This window comes from Doryrhamphus excisus, linkage group LG10 (genome assembly GCF_037039965.1).
Source record: "Doryrhamphus excisus strain RoL-2023G ecotype Guam linkage group LG10, RoL_Dexc_Guam_v1.1, whole genome shotgun sequence".
Classification (NCBI taxonomy): domain Eukaryota; kingdom Metazoa; phylum Chordata; class Actinopteri; order Syngnathiformes; family Syngnathidae; genus Doryrhamphus; species Doryrhamphus excisus.
The window spans coordinates 4,797,464-4,814,610 of NC_136366.1; the positions used below are offsets into that span (position 1 = coordinate 4,797,464).

Sequence of the window (17,147 nt, forward strand, 5' to 3'; positions counted from 1 at the left end):
TCTACACTTGATCAAACTTACTAAAGATTTGTCAGAACAGAACACAATCACTGTATAAGACTTCCTGAATCTGTACTCTAAGCATCATGGGAAATGTAGTTCTTTTAGCATTTAATTCGCCATATCAAGCCATAGGGTTTGAAGCCTACAGCATGTAGCAATTTGTAGTCCGAAATGTACGTAATAATTCATTAATTCATTCATTTTTTACCGCTTTTCCTCATTGAGCATTGCGAGGGTGCTGGAGCCTATCCCAGCTGTCTTCGGGGCGAGAGGCGGGGTACACCCTGGACTGGTGGCCAGCCAATCACAGGGCACATATAGACAAACAACCATTCACACTCACATTCATACCTATGGACAATTTGGAGTCGCTAATTAACCTAGCATGTTTTTGGAATGTGGGAAGAAACCGGAGTACCCGGGGGAAAACCCACGCATGCACGAGGAGAACATGCAAACTCCACACAGAGATGGCCGAGGGTGGAATTGAACCCTCCTTTTGTCATTGTTTGCATGCTATCCTCATTAAAATATGAAAACCTACAAATGTTCGGGTGGTTTTAGTTAAAGCAGACACTGTTTTTTCATCTGTGGGATTTTGACAAAGATCAGATCACATTTGATGGTGATTTTATGCGGAAATATAAGAAATTCCAAAAGGTTCAGATACTTTTTCATACCACTGTAGCTGTGAACACATGATGTATTTCATAAATAAACTAAATTAAAATAAATGAAAAATAATTTCACTCACAGCAACGCTGATGCCAAGACTCCCAGTCTTCTTCTTTAGCTCAACTATAAACTTCTCTCCCGCCTTCAGACTTAAGATGGATGGCGATCTGGAGCACATGTCCTAAAATAAGAGAAACGAGGTCAAGTAGTTGTTTACAAAAGGACAGTAGATCTTGCTAGTTTGGACTCTGCTAACCTGTGCGTCATGTATCCGCACCACCGGGATGTGAAGTTTCCGGTTCTGCTTGGTGGTCGCCATGCTGGAGAGGCTGATGGCCTCCTCCAGTTCTTCCATGGCGTGTCGATACTCCGTGCCACTCAGGGTGGTCTGAGAGCCAAAGTTCCTCTCCAAAGCCAAGCCCAGCGTGCTTTGGCACAAGGAGTTCTTACTATCTTCTAGATTCTCTGAACAGGAATGGATTTGTTCCAAAATTCCGATCATAACAAAAACTGGAGCATATACATACATAACTTGGAGAACTTGGAGCTTACGTTTAGGCTGGGACACAATCAGCTCCACTTCTTCAGGGCTGCTCTGTAAGATGGCCGCAGCATCGCTGAAGGTCACGCCCTCTAAACTGGTCTTATTCAAGGAGATGAGACGTCCGCCTGAAACAAAAACACAAATAATTCCCGAGCTTCGTCAGGTTTCTCTTTGCCGTGGACTTTAAAGTCGTACCCGCTTTGATGCGTCCATCCTTGTCCGCGGGTCCGTCGGGAACAATGGAAGCGATGAAGATCCCAAGGTCGAGTTTAGCCGTATTGTCCTCGCCTACGATCACAAAGCCTGAAACAGGACCAGCAGGGGAGGCGGAGACAAAAGTCAGCCGTTTAAAGAATTAGCTAGAATTAGCTCTCATGAAATTTTCATCAAGGTTCCCGGGAATGTGCACTAAGGAAAAACGCACCAAAGCCGAGTTTGGGATCTTTCTTGAGGGTCACGCAGATGATTTCTCGCTCTGGGGGAGACCTGGTCGGCGTGTCAACTGGAAATATTGGACATACTGTCAATGGGAAATCAACAATCAATACCCTAAATGCTATAATTAGTTCTTTATTTTTCTATGGATATACAGTATTTTTACATTTTTAGCATTTTTATGTATATATTTTGTTTAGGGCAGTCCCATAGTGTTCCTATGTCATGCCGTGTGTGTATTTGCCTTTAGACATAAGGAAATTAGCTAAAATGCTACCAGGGGGAGGAATACGTAACTGAACCGAGGGTGGAATTGAACCCTGGTCTCCTACAGTGGTATGGAAAAGTATCTGAACCTTTTGGATTTTCTCACATTTCTGCATAAAATCACCATCAAATGTGATCTGATCTTTGTCAAAATCCCACAGATGAAAAAACAGTGTCTGCTTTACCTAAAACCGCCCAAACATTTATAGGTTTTCATATTTTAATGAGGATAGCATGCAAACAATGACTGAAAGGGGGTTCAATTCCACCCTCGGCCATCTCTGTGTGGAGTTTGCATGTTCTCCCCGTGCATGCGTGGCTTTTCTCCGGGTACTCCGGTTTCCTCCCACATAATAATAATAATTATTATTAAGAATTTTATGATTCAGGATTGAAATGAAAGCAGGGGGATAAAGGAAGGCCAAACTTTTAGTCTGTGGTGTAATTATTATTATTAATAATAAATAATAAAATAATAATAAATAAAAAATAATAATACAAATAAATACAATAATATTTAATAATATTAAAATAAATCAATAATATAAAAAGAATAAATACAATAATAATAAAATAAAATAATAAATAATAAAATAAACAAAAAAATGGGATTAATTATGATATAGGAATGCTTTCTCTGCACTTTTGATGCTAGCATGATATCTGTTAGCATGTTAACATTTTAGCTATATTCCTGACATCCAAAGGCTAATACGGACATGGCGTGATGCAGGGATATTGTCTGCTGCCATTTTATAGAGTTGAGAACAAGCGACATCAGGAGGTTACCTACAGCCACAGCTTTTGTACCCCACTTACTCGGTGACTTTAGCAGACTTATCGATTCATTGACTAGAGGTGAGATAACTGGTGCATGTAGATAATAACAGTATAAACATTGTGAAGATCTCGTTCAATGTTAGAAATAAAACGGTGATCAGTGTTTAACAAATCCTTCCCTCAGTCCAACGTTAAGATGAGAGCATTTTTGTAAATAAATGATCTTTACCTCGTATGGAAGAAAAAGCCTCTGAGTCTTGTTTCTGCAGCGAGACACTGGACATCATCCTGGGAATGGACTCAGGCGTGCTTTCACATAAACATAACAATAATAAGCTTTGCTATGCAATGAGACAATGAATTATATTATCTAGGGGTGCACAATAATTCGTGAAAAATTACGACATGCCGATAAATCCGATAAAAAGTAGATACAAAAAAGTTTTAAAAAAAAAAAGATATGGTGCATCTCCGACAACCTACCTCCAGTAGGGACGCTCCTTCAAATCCCTGAGTTCTCCCGCCCCTTCCTTGTTCATCTCCCTCATATTCCGCCTCATTTCTCTCTGCTGCCGGAGTCGAGCCTCCAGCTTCGCAGTCAGATCCTCGCAGGATTTTGACAGCGAATTCGCTTGACCCGGTGCTAAACCGACATGGTTCAGCATGCCTTCAGAGCACGAGATCCTCTTCAGGTTCAGGTTACATCCAGGATACATGGACATGTTTTCATCTAGCATGGGGAGGGGGGGGGACATAAACAAAATGGTGGTATCATTTGCTGTGCCTGCTGGTGCGAGTGTCTCCTCTCTTTCAGCACCTGGCATCATGCTGTGGTTCAGTTGTCGTGACGTCATCTCGCTGTGGAACTTGTGCTGTGCGGAGCAGAGGTTGAGGAGGTATTGTGCGATTTTGGAGCTCTCCGTTATAAAACTGTGCTTTTTACCGCTCGGTCCACCACATTCGATGATGAGCTTACGTCTCTGGAGAAAAGGGACATCACACAGAAAGAATCAATATACTGGAAGTCTACTATATTCTCACAAATGTAAGACAATCACTCTTTAATACAGCAGGAATAGGTGTAGATTCTGGAAGATCTAGAAAGCTTTCTCAAGGGGTTTTCGTGTGTAGCAGCTGAGTCCACAATAGCAAAAAACGAGGTTCCACTATGGTTTTTATTTAAATGGGTTCCTGTGTCTACTCTGCAGCCATCCAGGTCATGTATGTGTGTGAGTGACAGGAAGAAAAGCTCTGATTGAAGTTTGAGGGAGAAGTCATTCGGTGCCTTGTCTTTACCCCAGTGGAAATTGAGTCTGTTTCCCTCCAGAGGAAGCGTCTGGTGACAGTCCGGACCTGGTTCTTCATCTCGTACACAATGATTCCTTTGGCACAGATTCCCAAAACCAATTCTCCGATCACAGGCCTTTTTTCTCTTCCCACACGGTGGAACATAACGCCGTACTCTGGTAGTTGCTGAGCAATCTGACAAAGAAGCATTGAGTGGATTGATTAGTGACAGTGGCGCAGGGACGAGTCCGACGTATATCCTCAACACACCTCAGGTGTACCTCAAGGTATCCAGAAATGTCTGACATTTCATGCTAAAATGTTAGCTAATATAGGAAACCACTAAGGTTGGGCGATACTTTGGCCTGAATGGACGCTTGCAGGCCGTTAGCTTAGTTTTTAGCATGCTCGTGTGGTTGTGTGTGCGAGTCGAGGTCAATGTACGGAAGGTTTTACAATGCCCGATGGCAACGTGCAGGTTTTTAAGGGAAAAAATACAAGAAGCACGATTATTTTTAAACGCAACTCGTGTGAGCCGTAAAACCACATTCCCTGTCCTTCAAAATAAGAGCAGTGTTTGCGGAAACAAAACAAGACTGTTATAGGAATATCTTCCATATGCAGTTGGAATGGCATGGGTGACTACATCTTCCTTCATGACTAATGATCCGATATATCGGGACGATATTTGCGTTCTTTACTTGAATCGGTATCGAATGATACGAGCATGGGTTCGCTGATGTATTTTTCCGCCGCATGATTTACAGACAGGCATCCGCGGGGCAGCTTTGGAGTGGCCAATTAACCTAGCATGTTTTTGGAATGTGGGAGGAAACCAGAGTACCCGGAGAAAACCCACGCATGCACGGGGAGAACATGCAAACTCCACACAGAGATGGCCGAGGGTGGAATTGAACCCTGGTCTCCTACAGTGGTATGAAAAAGTATCTGAACCTTTTGGAATTTCTCGTATTTCTGCATAAAATCACCATCAAATGTGATCTGATCTTTGTCAAAATCCCACAGATGAAAAAAACAGTGTCTGCTTTAACTAAAACCACCCAAACATTTATAGGTTTTCATATTTTAATGAGGATAGCATGCAAACAATGACAGAAGGGGGAGGAATACGTAACTGAACCAAGGGTGGAATTGAACCCTGGTCTTCTACAGTGGTATAAAAAAGTATCTGAACCTTTTGGAATTTCTCACATTTCTGCATAAAATCACCATCAAATGTGATCTGATCTTTGTCAAAATCCAACAGATGAAAAAACAGTGTCTGCTTTAACTAAAACCACCCAAACATTTATAGGTTTTCATATTTTAATGAGGATAGCATGCAAACAATGACAGAAGGGGGAGTAACAAGTAACTGAAAAGGGGGTGGAATTGAACCCTGGTCCCCTACAGTGGTATGGAAAAGTATCTGAACCTTTTGGAATTCCTCACATTTCTGCATAAAATGTGATCTGATCTTTGTCCAAATCCCACAGATGAAAAAACAGTGTCTGCTTTAACTAAAACCGCCCAAACATTTATAGGTTTTCATATTTTAATGAGGATAGCATGCAAACAATGACAGAAGGGGGAGGAATAAGTAACTGAACCGAGGGTGGAATTGAACCCCTGGTCTCCTAGCTGTGAGGTCTGCGCGCTAACCACTCGTCCAACGTGCAGCCCATTAGATAATATGATCAGATAAAAGCAACAGCAATTTCAGCTAAACTCCGATAAATGATTGAATGAAAAGCCTGAAACGCACCTTCAGATACTCTGTTTCCGCCTCTTCAGGCGCCATGGGAGCGTGACTGGCATGCAGCCTCGGCAGCTCTTCCTTCACGTTGGGCAAAGCCAGCTTCTCGAGCATCCTCTTCGATACATAATGCTCCGGCTGGTAGTAGCTCTTCCCGTACAACTAAAACAAATAACACAATAATTATACGCAATAAGAACACCAGCAAGGTTTTCTCGCGGTACCTCTGGCATGTAATCCCCAAATTCAGCCTGCAGAGCGAGAGCAGCCAGGAACAAACCCGTTTCCTCGTTGCAGTAAATCCGGTCCTCCAGGATATCCTTGCGCATTTGTAAGTAGTACTGGTGGCGAGTCAGTCTGTGCCTGGAGAAGTATATCGCTGATATAACTCTGCATGGATGCAGTAGAAGTAGAAACCGATACCGCAACTTACAAAATGAAAGCGATGTCGTCGACAAAAAACTTGACTCGAAGAAACACCAGAAAAGAAAGTATCTGCCCTTTCTTCCAACTGTCGGGCGCAACTTTGGAGATTTTGGTTTCGTGGTCCAGAAAAAAATATTCATCATCTGGAGAACGGAAACAATAAAGATGTATTGGAAGTACTACAAAACTTCAAATACTATCCGAATATTGTGGTAAATGTTCATTCATTCATTTTCTGCCACTTTTCCTCACTAGGGGGCACATATAGTCAAACAACCATTCACACTCACATTCATACCTATGGACAATTTGGAGTGGCCAATTAACCTAGCATGTTTTTGGAATGTGGGAGGAAACCGGAGTACCCGGAGAAAACCCACGCATGCACAGGGAGAACATGCAAACTCCGAACAGAGATGGCCGAGGGTGGGGAAAGACAAAATAAGAAGCCAAAAAGTGACCACTTCCACACAAAATACAAGGAGAACTCAATCATTCATTCATTCATTTTCTACCGCTTATCCTCACGAGGGTTGCGGGGGTGTTGGAGCCTATGCCAGCTGTCTTGGGGCGAGAGGCGGGGTACACCCTGGACTGGTGGCCAGCCAATCACAGGGCACATATAGACAAACAACCATTCACACTCACATTCATACCTATGGACAATTTGGAGTGGCCAATTAACCTAGCATGTGGGAGGAAACCGGAGTACCCGGAGAAAACCCACGCATGCACGGGGAGAACATGCAAACTCCGCACAGAGATGGCCAAGGGTGGAATTGAACCCTGGTCTCCTAGCTGTGAGGTCTGCGCGCTAACCACTCGACCACCATGCCGCCCTCGTGGTAGATGTTCATTCATTTTCTACCGCTTTTCTGGAGCCTATCCCAGCTGTCTTCGGGCGAGAGGCGGGGTACACCCTGGACTGGTGGCCAGCCAATCACAGGGCACATATAGACAAACAACCATTCACACTCACATTCATACCTATGGACAATTTGGAGTGGCCAATTAACCTAGCATGTTTTTGGAATGTGGGAGGAAACCGGAGTACCCGGAGAAAACCCACACATGCACGGGGAGAACATGCAAACTCTCCTAGCTGTGAGGTCTGCGTGCTAACCACTTGACCACCGTGCCGCCCCTCGTGTTAAATGTTGTCACGGCAAATTTTGCAGTTGATGTGAAAGTTTGCTGACTTTGCGTTCTCACCATCCAGGAAGGCAAGACCGAAGTAGAAGTGCTCCACGAGGTTAGCGTGAGCCACCACCATGTCAAACACGTCTCTAGCTTGAGATTTCACGTCACAGCGAACCACCACGTACTGCCCACTCGGCAGCACCACTGTCACTTCTCTCTGAGATGAGCACAAGCGCCCCTTTCTGGACTGTGGACACAAAATTCACTTTGAATAAAGGTTACCTGTGATCAGGCCAAAGACCAAAACAAGACCAAAACACTATCACAGTCAACCTTACGTTGATTCAAGAAGTCATCTTGGAGCCTGCATATGATTCTAACTGAGGTCCGGGGCCTTTTTTAAAAGTCGTACATGTATGCTGTACATTTGAATGAGACATGTTTTCTGATGAAAAATGGCTTATATTCTGAGAAAAAAACTATTGTGGGGATCCATTGGAATTTTATTCTATTAGTTTCACTGCAATGTTGTCATTGATGGACGGATGGATGGATGTATGATAGATGGATGGGTGGGTGGATAAATGGATGGATGGGTGAATTTATGGGTGGGTGGATGGTTGGATAAATGGATAGATGGATGGGTGGTTGGATAAATGGATGGGTGGATGGATAGATGGATGGGTGGATGGATAAATGGATGGGTGGTTGGATAAATGGATGGGTGGATGGATAGATGGATGGGTGGATGGATTGATGGATGGGTGGATGGTTGGCTAAATGGATGCATGGATTGGTGGATGGGTGGGTGGATGGATAAATGGATGGATGGTTGGATAAATGGATGGGTGGATGGATAGATGGATGGGTGGATGGATAAATGGATGGGTGGTTGGATAAATGGATGGGTGGATGGATAGATGGATGGGTGGATTGATGGATGGGTGGATGGTTGGCTAAATGGATGCATGGATTGGTGGATGGGTGGGTGGATGGATAAATGGATGGATGGTTGGATAAATGGATGCATGGATTGGTGGGTGGGTGGATGGATAAATGGATGGATGGATGGGTGGATGGTTGGATAAATGGATACATGGATTGGGTGGATAAATGGATGGATGGGTCGGTGGGCGGATGGATAAATGGATATGGATAAATGGATTGATGGATGGTTGGATAAATGGATAGATGGATGGTTGGATAAATGGATAGATGGATGGATGGCTGGGTGGGCGGATGGATAGATGGATGGGTGGGTGGGTGGATGGATAAGTGGATAGATGGATGATGGATAAATGGATGGATGGATGTGACTTTATAATATTTGGACTTTATTCCCATAAAAAATACTTTCTGCAAATATTGCAACTTTATTCTTTGTTTTGTTACTAATATTGCAGAAGTGATTAAATTCAAACATTTTCTCATAGTATTATTATGTTATGCTCATGAAATGTTTTGATATCAATATGGCTTTATTCCAATATTTCTACTTGATTCCATTTTTATGTTCACTTCCTGTTTTCCTAATATAGTTCAAGTTTTAATTTTTTAAATTTTTGTCCCGTACTGAAGTACGAGGTGATATGAGCCTCCAATGCCATAATGGGTACCATAGTAAGTGTCAATATAGTGATATATATAGCACATCATGACTGGTTCAAGACTCTTCATCCTTGTATTTAGCAAACATCTTCTCGAAAACACAAAGTCTTGTAGTGCTTTGTGTCTTCTGGTCATTTCCAGCCATATTCCACAAAGAAAAACGCCATAATTCCAAACATAGCCAGCAGATATGGTTCATTTGGGGCCTGACTGATGTATAATAAATATATTTGAGCATGCAGGAAAGACGGGAATGGTGTTTACCACAATAGATCCTGGGAGCTCCAGAACAATTTGCTGTTCGTCAGCCATGCGGATAAACTCTGGGCCCAAAGCCTGGTGAGCAAAGAAGAAGATGAATAAATGTACCCCCCCCCACCACACACACACACACATGGACAGATGTGCATGAACGTCCTCCTTGCATGTCGGCCTTTTCCCGACTAATCTCTTCTTACCTTAGCTTTCCTCTGGCTCAGGCTGATGGACGACTCGCTGAAGGTGATGGAAGGACTGTGAGACCTGCCCGCCGCCTTCGGAGACACGTCGTGGTGGGGGCTCCGACCCAGCCAACTGCAGGTGCTGTCCCTGTGACGAGGCTGTCCCCGGGGGAGCCTGAAGTGGGAGGAGGGATGGGAAACAAGTTTGAAAAACTGATGCAAGGTCAGCAAAACGAGGTAATACTGTGTGTACTGCCTGTGTGAGTACTTAGTTAGTTTGTTAGTACGTGCCTTTCTAAAGACGACTGATACAAAGGTGTCGGTGAGCTTCTTGGTCTGTGTCGCCAAGATCTCTGAGGTAAACTCCCTGGAAGAAAATATCAAATATATTGATAAAATATTAACATTTAATATTCGCTGCATGGTGATCGCGTGATTAGCACACAGGACACACAGCTACAAGACCCGCGTTTGATTTCTCCAGGTACTGCTGGAGCCTATCTTAGCTGTCTTTGGGCGAGAGGCGGGGTACACCCTGGACTGGTGGCCAGCCAATCACAGGGCACATATAGACAAACAACCATTCACACTCACATTCATACCTATGGACAATTTGGAGTAGCTAATTAACCTAGCATGTTTTTGGAATGTGGGAGGAAACCGGAGTACCCGGAGAAAACCCATGCATGCACGGGGAGAACATGCAAACTCCAAACAGAGATGGCCGAGGGTGGGGAAAGACAAAATAAGAAGCCAAAAAGTGACCACTTCCACACAAAATACGAGGAGAACTCATTAATTCATTCATTTTCTACCGCTTATCCTCACAAGGGTCGCGGGGGGTGTTGGAGCCAAACTCCACACAGACATGGCCGAGGGTGGAATTGAACCCTAGTCCCCTAGCTGTGAGGTCGGCGCGCTAACCACTCGTCCGCCGTGCAGCCCCAATCAAAGATCATCTATATGTTATATAGGTTTTTAAAGCTCTGCTGAAAAAAATTCTAATCAAAGATCCTGTATATGACAGGAGCACTCTGCTGTTTTTAAGGACTGTGGTCCTCTTTTTAAGTTCTTTTTAAGGAATAACCACAATAACCTTAATCCAAAATCCAAAATCCTGTATATGACAGGAGCTACGGCAAAATAGGTCAAGACGGGAGTGTGCAGTTTTCATGGAAGCAAAAATGTCTTTAACTCCCGATGCCAGCCTAAAGCAAGGTACCTGACTTGGAGTCAGAGTCCGTAGAGTATCTTCTCCTGTCCGAACAAGCTTCAGTGAAGTCTGCAAACGGCCCTCGTCTTCCTGTTCCTGTGATTGTGATGATGATGATGATGATGATGATGATAAATGAAAGACGTTGTTGTTTAGCATCCAGCGCTCAGCTTTGGCTTAGGAAGAATCTAATCCCAGGCTTGCTTTTAAGGGTTAAGATGATTATCCTGTTACCCCGGACACCTTCACTAAAAACAATTTATTAGGGCTGCACTATAATTATAGGGCCCATATCAGGGAATCGTTATGTCATACCGATAAATGTGATAACCTTTAAAATAGCTCAGACAATAGTAAAAAAAAAATCATCATTCACAATTCTTATGTGAAACATGAACACATTTATTTCCCTTGTTTGTGCATTATAACACAAGTTAATATAAGCTAGTTAACAATGCTGTCATTGGGATACACCTAACATGTAATACTTGCCCTCAAGGATTTTGCAGCTACAACACGTACAATGCCCGCTCTACTCGGGATGGCTGTGTCTTCCAGCATAAGACATGTGCTCCAATTTTCAGGTAAAAAACCCAAATGCCAAACCGCCATCTTGTTGAGTCTTGGTAGTGAAAATTGAGAGCAGGATATCCACACAAACATGTTAGTCCGCCCCATTAATTTGTTTTTTTTCGTGTTAGTTGCTACAATAACAATATCACAGTAGCTTGGTTAGAAGTCCGTTATGTAAATGGAACATTGTTGGGGGTTTTTTTGTGAGGGCTTTAGCGTCAAAATGCACATTTCCCATGATGTGCATTGTTAGCTAGCTCATATTATCTTGTTTTTTTTGCGCTAAAATGCACAGAAACGGGAAAGTAAGGTGTGTTCATGTTTCACATAATCATATCACCTCGTAATTTGGTACGTGACAAAAATTTAAAAAATAAAAATTTCCCATGATGTACATTGTTAGCTATCTCATATTAGCTTGTTTTTTACGCTAAAATGCACAGAAACCGGAAAGTAAGGTGTGTTCATGCTTTACATAATCATATCACCACATACTTTGGTACGTGACAAAAATTTAAAAAATACAAATTTCCCATGATGTGCATTGTTAGCTATCTCATATTATCTTGTTTTTTTTACGCTAAAATGCACAGAAACGGGAAAGTAAGGTGTGTTCATGTTTTACATAATCATATCACCTCGTACTTTGGTACGTGACAAAAATAAAAAAATAAAAAAATAAAAATTTCCCATGATGTGCATTGTTAGCTATCTCATATTATCTTGTTTTTTTATGCTAAAATGCACAGAAACGGGAAAGTAAGGTGTGTTCATGTTTTACATAAATAAAATAAAATGAAAAATAAAAAAATAAATGAAATAAAATAAAAAATAATTAAAATAAAATAAATAAATAATATAGCTGGTTGAATTAAATTTTTTTCAAGTCCTTCTTACATCCAGGTGTGCACAAACTACACTTATCGATATTGGTATGAGTTTTTTTTCAGACATTTTCTACAAAATATGTCCAATATATCCGCACTCTCACCATGAAGCCTTTCTCTGATCATCTGGCTCCGCCCACTCAGAGGCACGCCGCCGTCGGGGTCCATCTGAGGAGACAAGACAACCTTCAGTGACCCTTTCAGAACGCCAAGGAAAGTCGGTTCTCCGGACGGACCGATCCGCTGAAGACCTCCTCTACCAGTTGTCTGATAACCTCGGCGGAGGACGGGGGGTTGGAGGCTTTCTGTCGAGACTCGCAGGCTTCCAGGATGGAGGCGAGACTCAGCCGGCGGTGGGACATGTCCTCGCACATGCTGAGCAGGAGGCCGTTGAGATGGTCGCTCAACTGGACCGGCTGAGGGAAACGTTAACGTTAACGTTGCTATATTTGCTTGGTATGAAGAGAAGAGCGCACCTGATTTGGAGGTAGGTGAAAATCCACTGACCAGTAGAGAGTCATACCCAGTGAATACACCAGCATCTGTGCGACAACATACACTTTATTACATGCATTAAAAAACAGTGATATTTAACACTATTAGAGCCCTCTAGACATGAAATAACACCCCTATAGTCACTTTCACACTCCTATTACCCAATATAGTAAATACAATCAAAAAACATGCTAGATTAATTGGCGACTCCAAATTATCCATAGGTATGAATGTGAGTGTGAATGGTTGTTTGTCTATATGTGCCCTGTGATTGGCTGGCCACCAGTCCGGGCTCCAACAGTAGAAAATGAATGAATATAATTATTAATGAAATAATAGTCACTCTTTTTGTTCTTAAATGCTTCCAATTCTTTCCCAGCAATCTATTTTTCTTGAATCCACATGAGGCCATCAAATAAATGATCAGGCTCCTCCACTAGATGGCGTCCTTAACACATCTGTCACCTCCTTGATAAAAGCCTGCAGCAGCTCGTGTTCCCTTTCAAGGGTTCCCATCCCCTAGAAGTAACGTACATGCCAACAGTCACGTGACGACATCATACCACTCACCCTCTCCACGGCAGCTTTAGTGGGGCTGGCGCGGCCCTGCAGCATCTCTGGAGCCGTGAAGGTCGAAGCCTCCTCCGACAGGCCACAGTTCTTAAACGCTAAGGTACCCGGAGCTGATAGCAGCAAGGAGGCGGGGCTTATGATATTGCACATATTCCTCTGACCTGTAAAAGCAACGTAAGCTCATGAATAACTGATACGATATCAATTTTGATGCAAAAGTTACCTCTATCGGACGCATCCGCTAAACACTCTGCAGCAGCCAGCAGCAGGGACCACACCTCCTCTTCCAGCAGAGGCCCCCCTCGGGCCTCCAGCACTTCTGCTAACGTGACGAATGTGCTGCTCATCCTGTACACATTCCAAGCATTCACCTGGAAATACATATATACGGCATATATATATATATATATATATATATATATATATATATATATATATATACGGCATACACAGACAACAATGTCGTTCCTCACATACAGCAAAAGTGCATGACACATGATTGGAGTCTGGATTGACTTAATCCGTTAGTTTCGCTGCTTGTCCCGAGTCCTAATAGGCTTTCTTTGGACCTCTTGGGGCGGCATGGCGGATGAGTGGTTAGCGTGCAGACCTCGCAGCTAGGAGGACCAGGGTTCGATTCCACCCTCGGTTCAGTTACTTATTCCTCCCCCTTCTGTCATTGTTTGCATGCTATCTTCATTAAAATATGAAAACCTATAAATGTTTGGGTGGTTTTAGTTAAAGCAGACACTGTTTTTTTCATCTGTGGGATTTTGACAAAGATCAGATCACATTTGATGGTGATTTTATGCAGAAATGTGAGAAATTCCAAAAGGTTCAGCTACTTTTTCATACCACTGTAGGAGACCAGGTTTCAATTCCACCCTCGGTTCAGTTACTTATTCCTCCCCCTTCTGTTATTGTTTGCATACTATCCTCATTAAAATATGAAAACCTATAAATGTTTGGGTGGTTTTAGTTAAAGCAGACACTGTTTTTTTCATCTGTGGGATTTTGACAAAGATCAGATCACATTTGATGGTGATTTTATGCAGAAATGTGAGAAATTCCAAAATGTTCAGATACTTTTTCATACCACTGTAAGAGACCAGGGTTCAATTCCACCCTCGGTTCAGTTACTTATTCCTCCCCCTTCTGTCATTGTTTGCATGCTATCCTCATTAAAATATGAAAACCTATAAATGTTTGGGTGGTTTTAGTTAAAGCAGACACTGTTTTTTTCATCTGTGGGATTTTGACAAAGATCAGATCACATTTGATGGTGATTTTATGCAGAAATGTGAGAAATTCCAAAAGGTTCAGCTACTTTTTCATACCACTGTAGGAGACCAGGGTTCAATTCCACCCTTGCATGCGTGGGTTTTCTCCGGGTACTACTTCCAAAAACATGCTAGGTTAATTGGCGACTCCAAATTGTCCATAGGTATGAATGTGAGTGTGAATGGTTGTTTGTCTATATGTGCCCTGTGATTGGCTGGCCACCAGTCCAGGGTGTACCCCGCCTCTCGCCCCAAGACAGTTGGGATAGGCTCCAGCACCCCCCCGCAACCCTCGTGAGGAAAAAGCGGTAGAAAATGAATGAATGAATGGACCTCTTGGCTGCTTCTGAGGAGTAGCTGTCACTGTGACATGATCTCATGTTCGATGCTGTCTCATGTCTCGCACAGCAACGTCAAACTGAGCACTACTGTCATCTCCGCTTTGTATCACGACGCACTAAGTAGTGACGTGATACCGAAATAACGATACTTCCAATACCAGATTCTCAAAATACCGATACTTTTCATACTTTTGTCATTTGCGATAATGTTTGTCTGAAACATGAACTGGGGATAACGTTTTCATTAGTCATCATTTCTCATTGATTTGGAGGCTTTTATCAGTATATTATTTATACTATTTATACTTATTCTGTTGTTGTTGTTTCAAATCCCATTTTCACATATTATGTATGATTCTGTTCTCAGTTTTTTCTGTTGTTTATTAGGTTGGATATATTGTACATCATACGTATATATATACACATATATATATATATATACAGTGAAGAAAATAAGTATTTGAACACCCTGCTATTTTGCTATTTCTCCCACTTAGAAATCATGGAGGGGTCTGAAATTTTCATCGTAGGTGCATGTCCACTGTGAGAGAGATAAACTAAAAAGAAAAATCCAGAAATCACAATGCATGATTTTTTAACAATTTATTTGTGTGATACAGCTGCAAATAAGTATTTGAACACCTGTGTATCATCTAGAATTCTGACCCTGAAAGACCTGTTAGTCTGCCCATTAGAAGTCCACCTGCACTCCATGTATCATCCTGAATCAGATGCACCTGTTTGAGGTCGTTAGCTGCATAAAGACACCTGTCCACCCCATACAATCAGTAAGACTTTAACTTGTAACATGGCGAAGACCAAAGAGCTGTCCAAAGACACCAGAGACAAAATTGTACACCTCCACAAGGCTGGAAAGGGCTACGGAGCAATTACCAAGCAGCTTGGTGAAAAAAGGTCCACTGTTGGAGCTATCATTAGAAAATGGAAGAAGCTAAACATGACGGTCAATCTCAATCGGAGTGGAGCCCCATGCAAGATATCACCTCGTGGGGTCTCAATGATTCTAAGAAAGGTGAGGAATCAGCCCAGAACTACACGACAGGACTTGGTCAATGACCTGAAAAGAGCTGGGACCACCGTTTCCAAGGTTACTGTAGGTAATACACTAAGACGTCATGATGTGAAATCATGCATGGCACGAAAGGTTCCCCTGCTTAAACCAGCACATGTCAAGGCCCGTCTTAAGTTTGCATATGACCATTTGGATGATACAGAGGAGTCATGGGAGAAAGTTTTATGGTCAGATGAGACCAAAATAGAACTTTTTGGTCATAATTCCAATAAGCGTGTTTGGAGGAAGAAGAATGAAGAGTACAATCCGAAGAACACCATCCCTACTGTGAAGCATGGGGGTGGTAGCATCATGCTTTGGGGGTGTTTTTCTGCACATGGGACAGGACGAGTGCACTGCATTAAAGAGAGGATGACTGGGGCCGTGTATTGTGAGATTTTGGGGAACAACCTCCTTCCCTCTGTCAGAGCATTGAAGATGGGTCGTGGCTGGGTCTTCCAACACGACAACGACCCGAAGCACACAGCCAGGAAAACCAAGGAGTGGCTCCGTAAGAAGCATATCAAGGTTCTAGCATGGCCCAGCCAGTCTCCAGACCTGAACCCAATCGAAAATCTTTGGAGGGAGCTCAAACTCCGTGTTTCTCAGCGACAGCCCAGAAACCTGACTGATCTAGAGAAGATCTGTGTGGAGGAGTGGGCCAAGATCCCTCCTGCAGTGTGTGCAAACCTGGTGAAAAACTACAGGAAACGTTTGACCTCTGTAATAGCAAACAAAGGCTACTGTACCAAATATTAACATTCATTTTCTCAGGTGTTCAAATACTTATTTGCAGCTGTATCACACAAATAAATTGTTAAAAAATCATGCATTGTGATTTCTGGATTTTTCTTTTTAGTTTATCTCTCTCACAGTGGACATGCACCTACGATGAAAATTTCAGACCCCTCCATGATTTCTAAGTGGGAGAAATAGCAAAATAGCAGGGTGTTCAAATACTTATTTTCTTCACTGTATATATATATACCTGATATATTGTACCCGCGACCTCATGGTCCCATTATGTCATTGTATGGTCATATCACCTTGTACTTCGGTACGGGACAAAAAATTTAAAAAAAACAAAAAAAAAAACAACCTTAAACTGTATTATGGAAAGCAGGAAGTGAACAAATATAACAGTTACTGATTGTAAAAGTACCAGATGGAGAGGTAGGATTTAATAAGCTTTGCTTCTTCCTACTCCTTTTGGACATGTGGAACTGTGAACTGATTATGTGATGCATTCAATTGTAATCTGATGCATGTTCAAATGAAATAAAACCATTACCATTACCATAATAACGAAAAGTGAGGTGGGATGCTTCCAATGCTGATTGTATTGATTTGGG

General features: G+C 42.5%; 1 protein-coding gene across 3 annotated transcripts in view; it reads right to left on the bottom strand.

Moving 5' to 3' along the window:
* ptpn20 (protein tyrosine phosphatase non-receptor type 20) overlaps positions 1-17,147 on the bottom strand; it is a 48,438-nt gene that overhangs the window by 29,516 nt on the left and 1,775 nt on the right. The window contains exons 2-23 of one of the 3 annotated variants that reach the window (XM_058054175.2): positions 13,326-13,473; positions 13,100-13,263; positions 12,511-12,576; positions 12,271-12,450; positions 12,139-12,202; positions 10,584-10,670; positions 9,653-9,728; positions 9,380-9,536; positions 9,186-9,257; positions 7,386-7,560; positions 6,181-6,316; positions 5,972-6,110; positions 5,757-5,909; positions 4,001-4,186; positions 3,522-3,684; positions 3,188-3,434; positions 2,934-3,013; positions 1,647-1,724; positions 1,418-1,525; positions 1,231-1,347; positions 935-1,143; positions 758-859 (exon numbers count right to left, since the gene is read on the bottom strand). In XM_058054175.2, coding sequence (XP_057910158.2) covers positions 758-859; positions 935-1,143; positions 1,231-1,347; positions 1,418-1,525; positions 1,647-1,724; positions 2,934-3,013; positions 3,188-3,434; positions 3,522-3,684; positions 4,001-4,186; positions 5,757-5,909; positions 5,972-6,110; positions 6,181-6,316; positions 7,386-7,560; positions 9,186-9,257; positions 9,380-9,536; positions 9,653-9,728; positions 10,584-10,670; positions 12,139-12,202; positions 12,271-12,450; positions 12,511-12,576; positions 13,100-13,263; positions 13,326-13,449 — 2,883 coding nt within the window. In that variant the 5' untranslated portion in view covers positions 13,450-13,473. Of the gene's footprint in view, positions 1-757; positions 860-934; positions 1,144-1,230; positions 1,348-1,417; positions 1,526-1,646; positions 1,725-2,933; positions 3,014-3,187; positions 3,435-3,521; positions 3,685-4,000; positions 4,187-5,756; positions 5,910-5,971; positions 6,111-6,180; positions 6,317-7,385; positions 7,561-9,185; positions 9,258-9,379; positions 9,537-9,652; positions 9,729-10,583; positions 10,671-12,138; positions 12,203-12,270; positions 12,451-12,510; positions 12,577-13,099; positions 13,264-13,325; positions 13,474-17,147 lie in introns of those variants that run through there. The other 2 variants (XM_078793878.1, XM_078793879.1) reach the window with 2 other exon arrangements.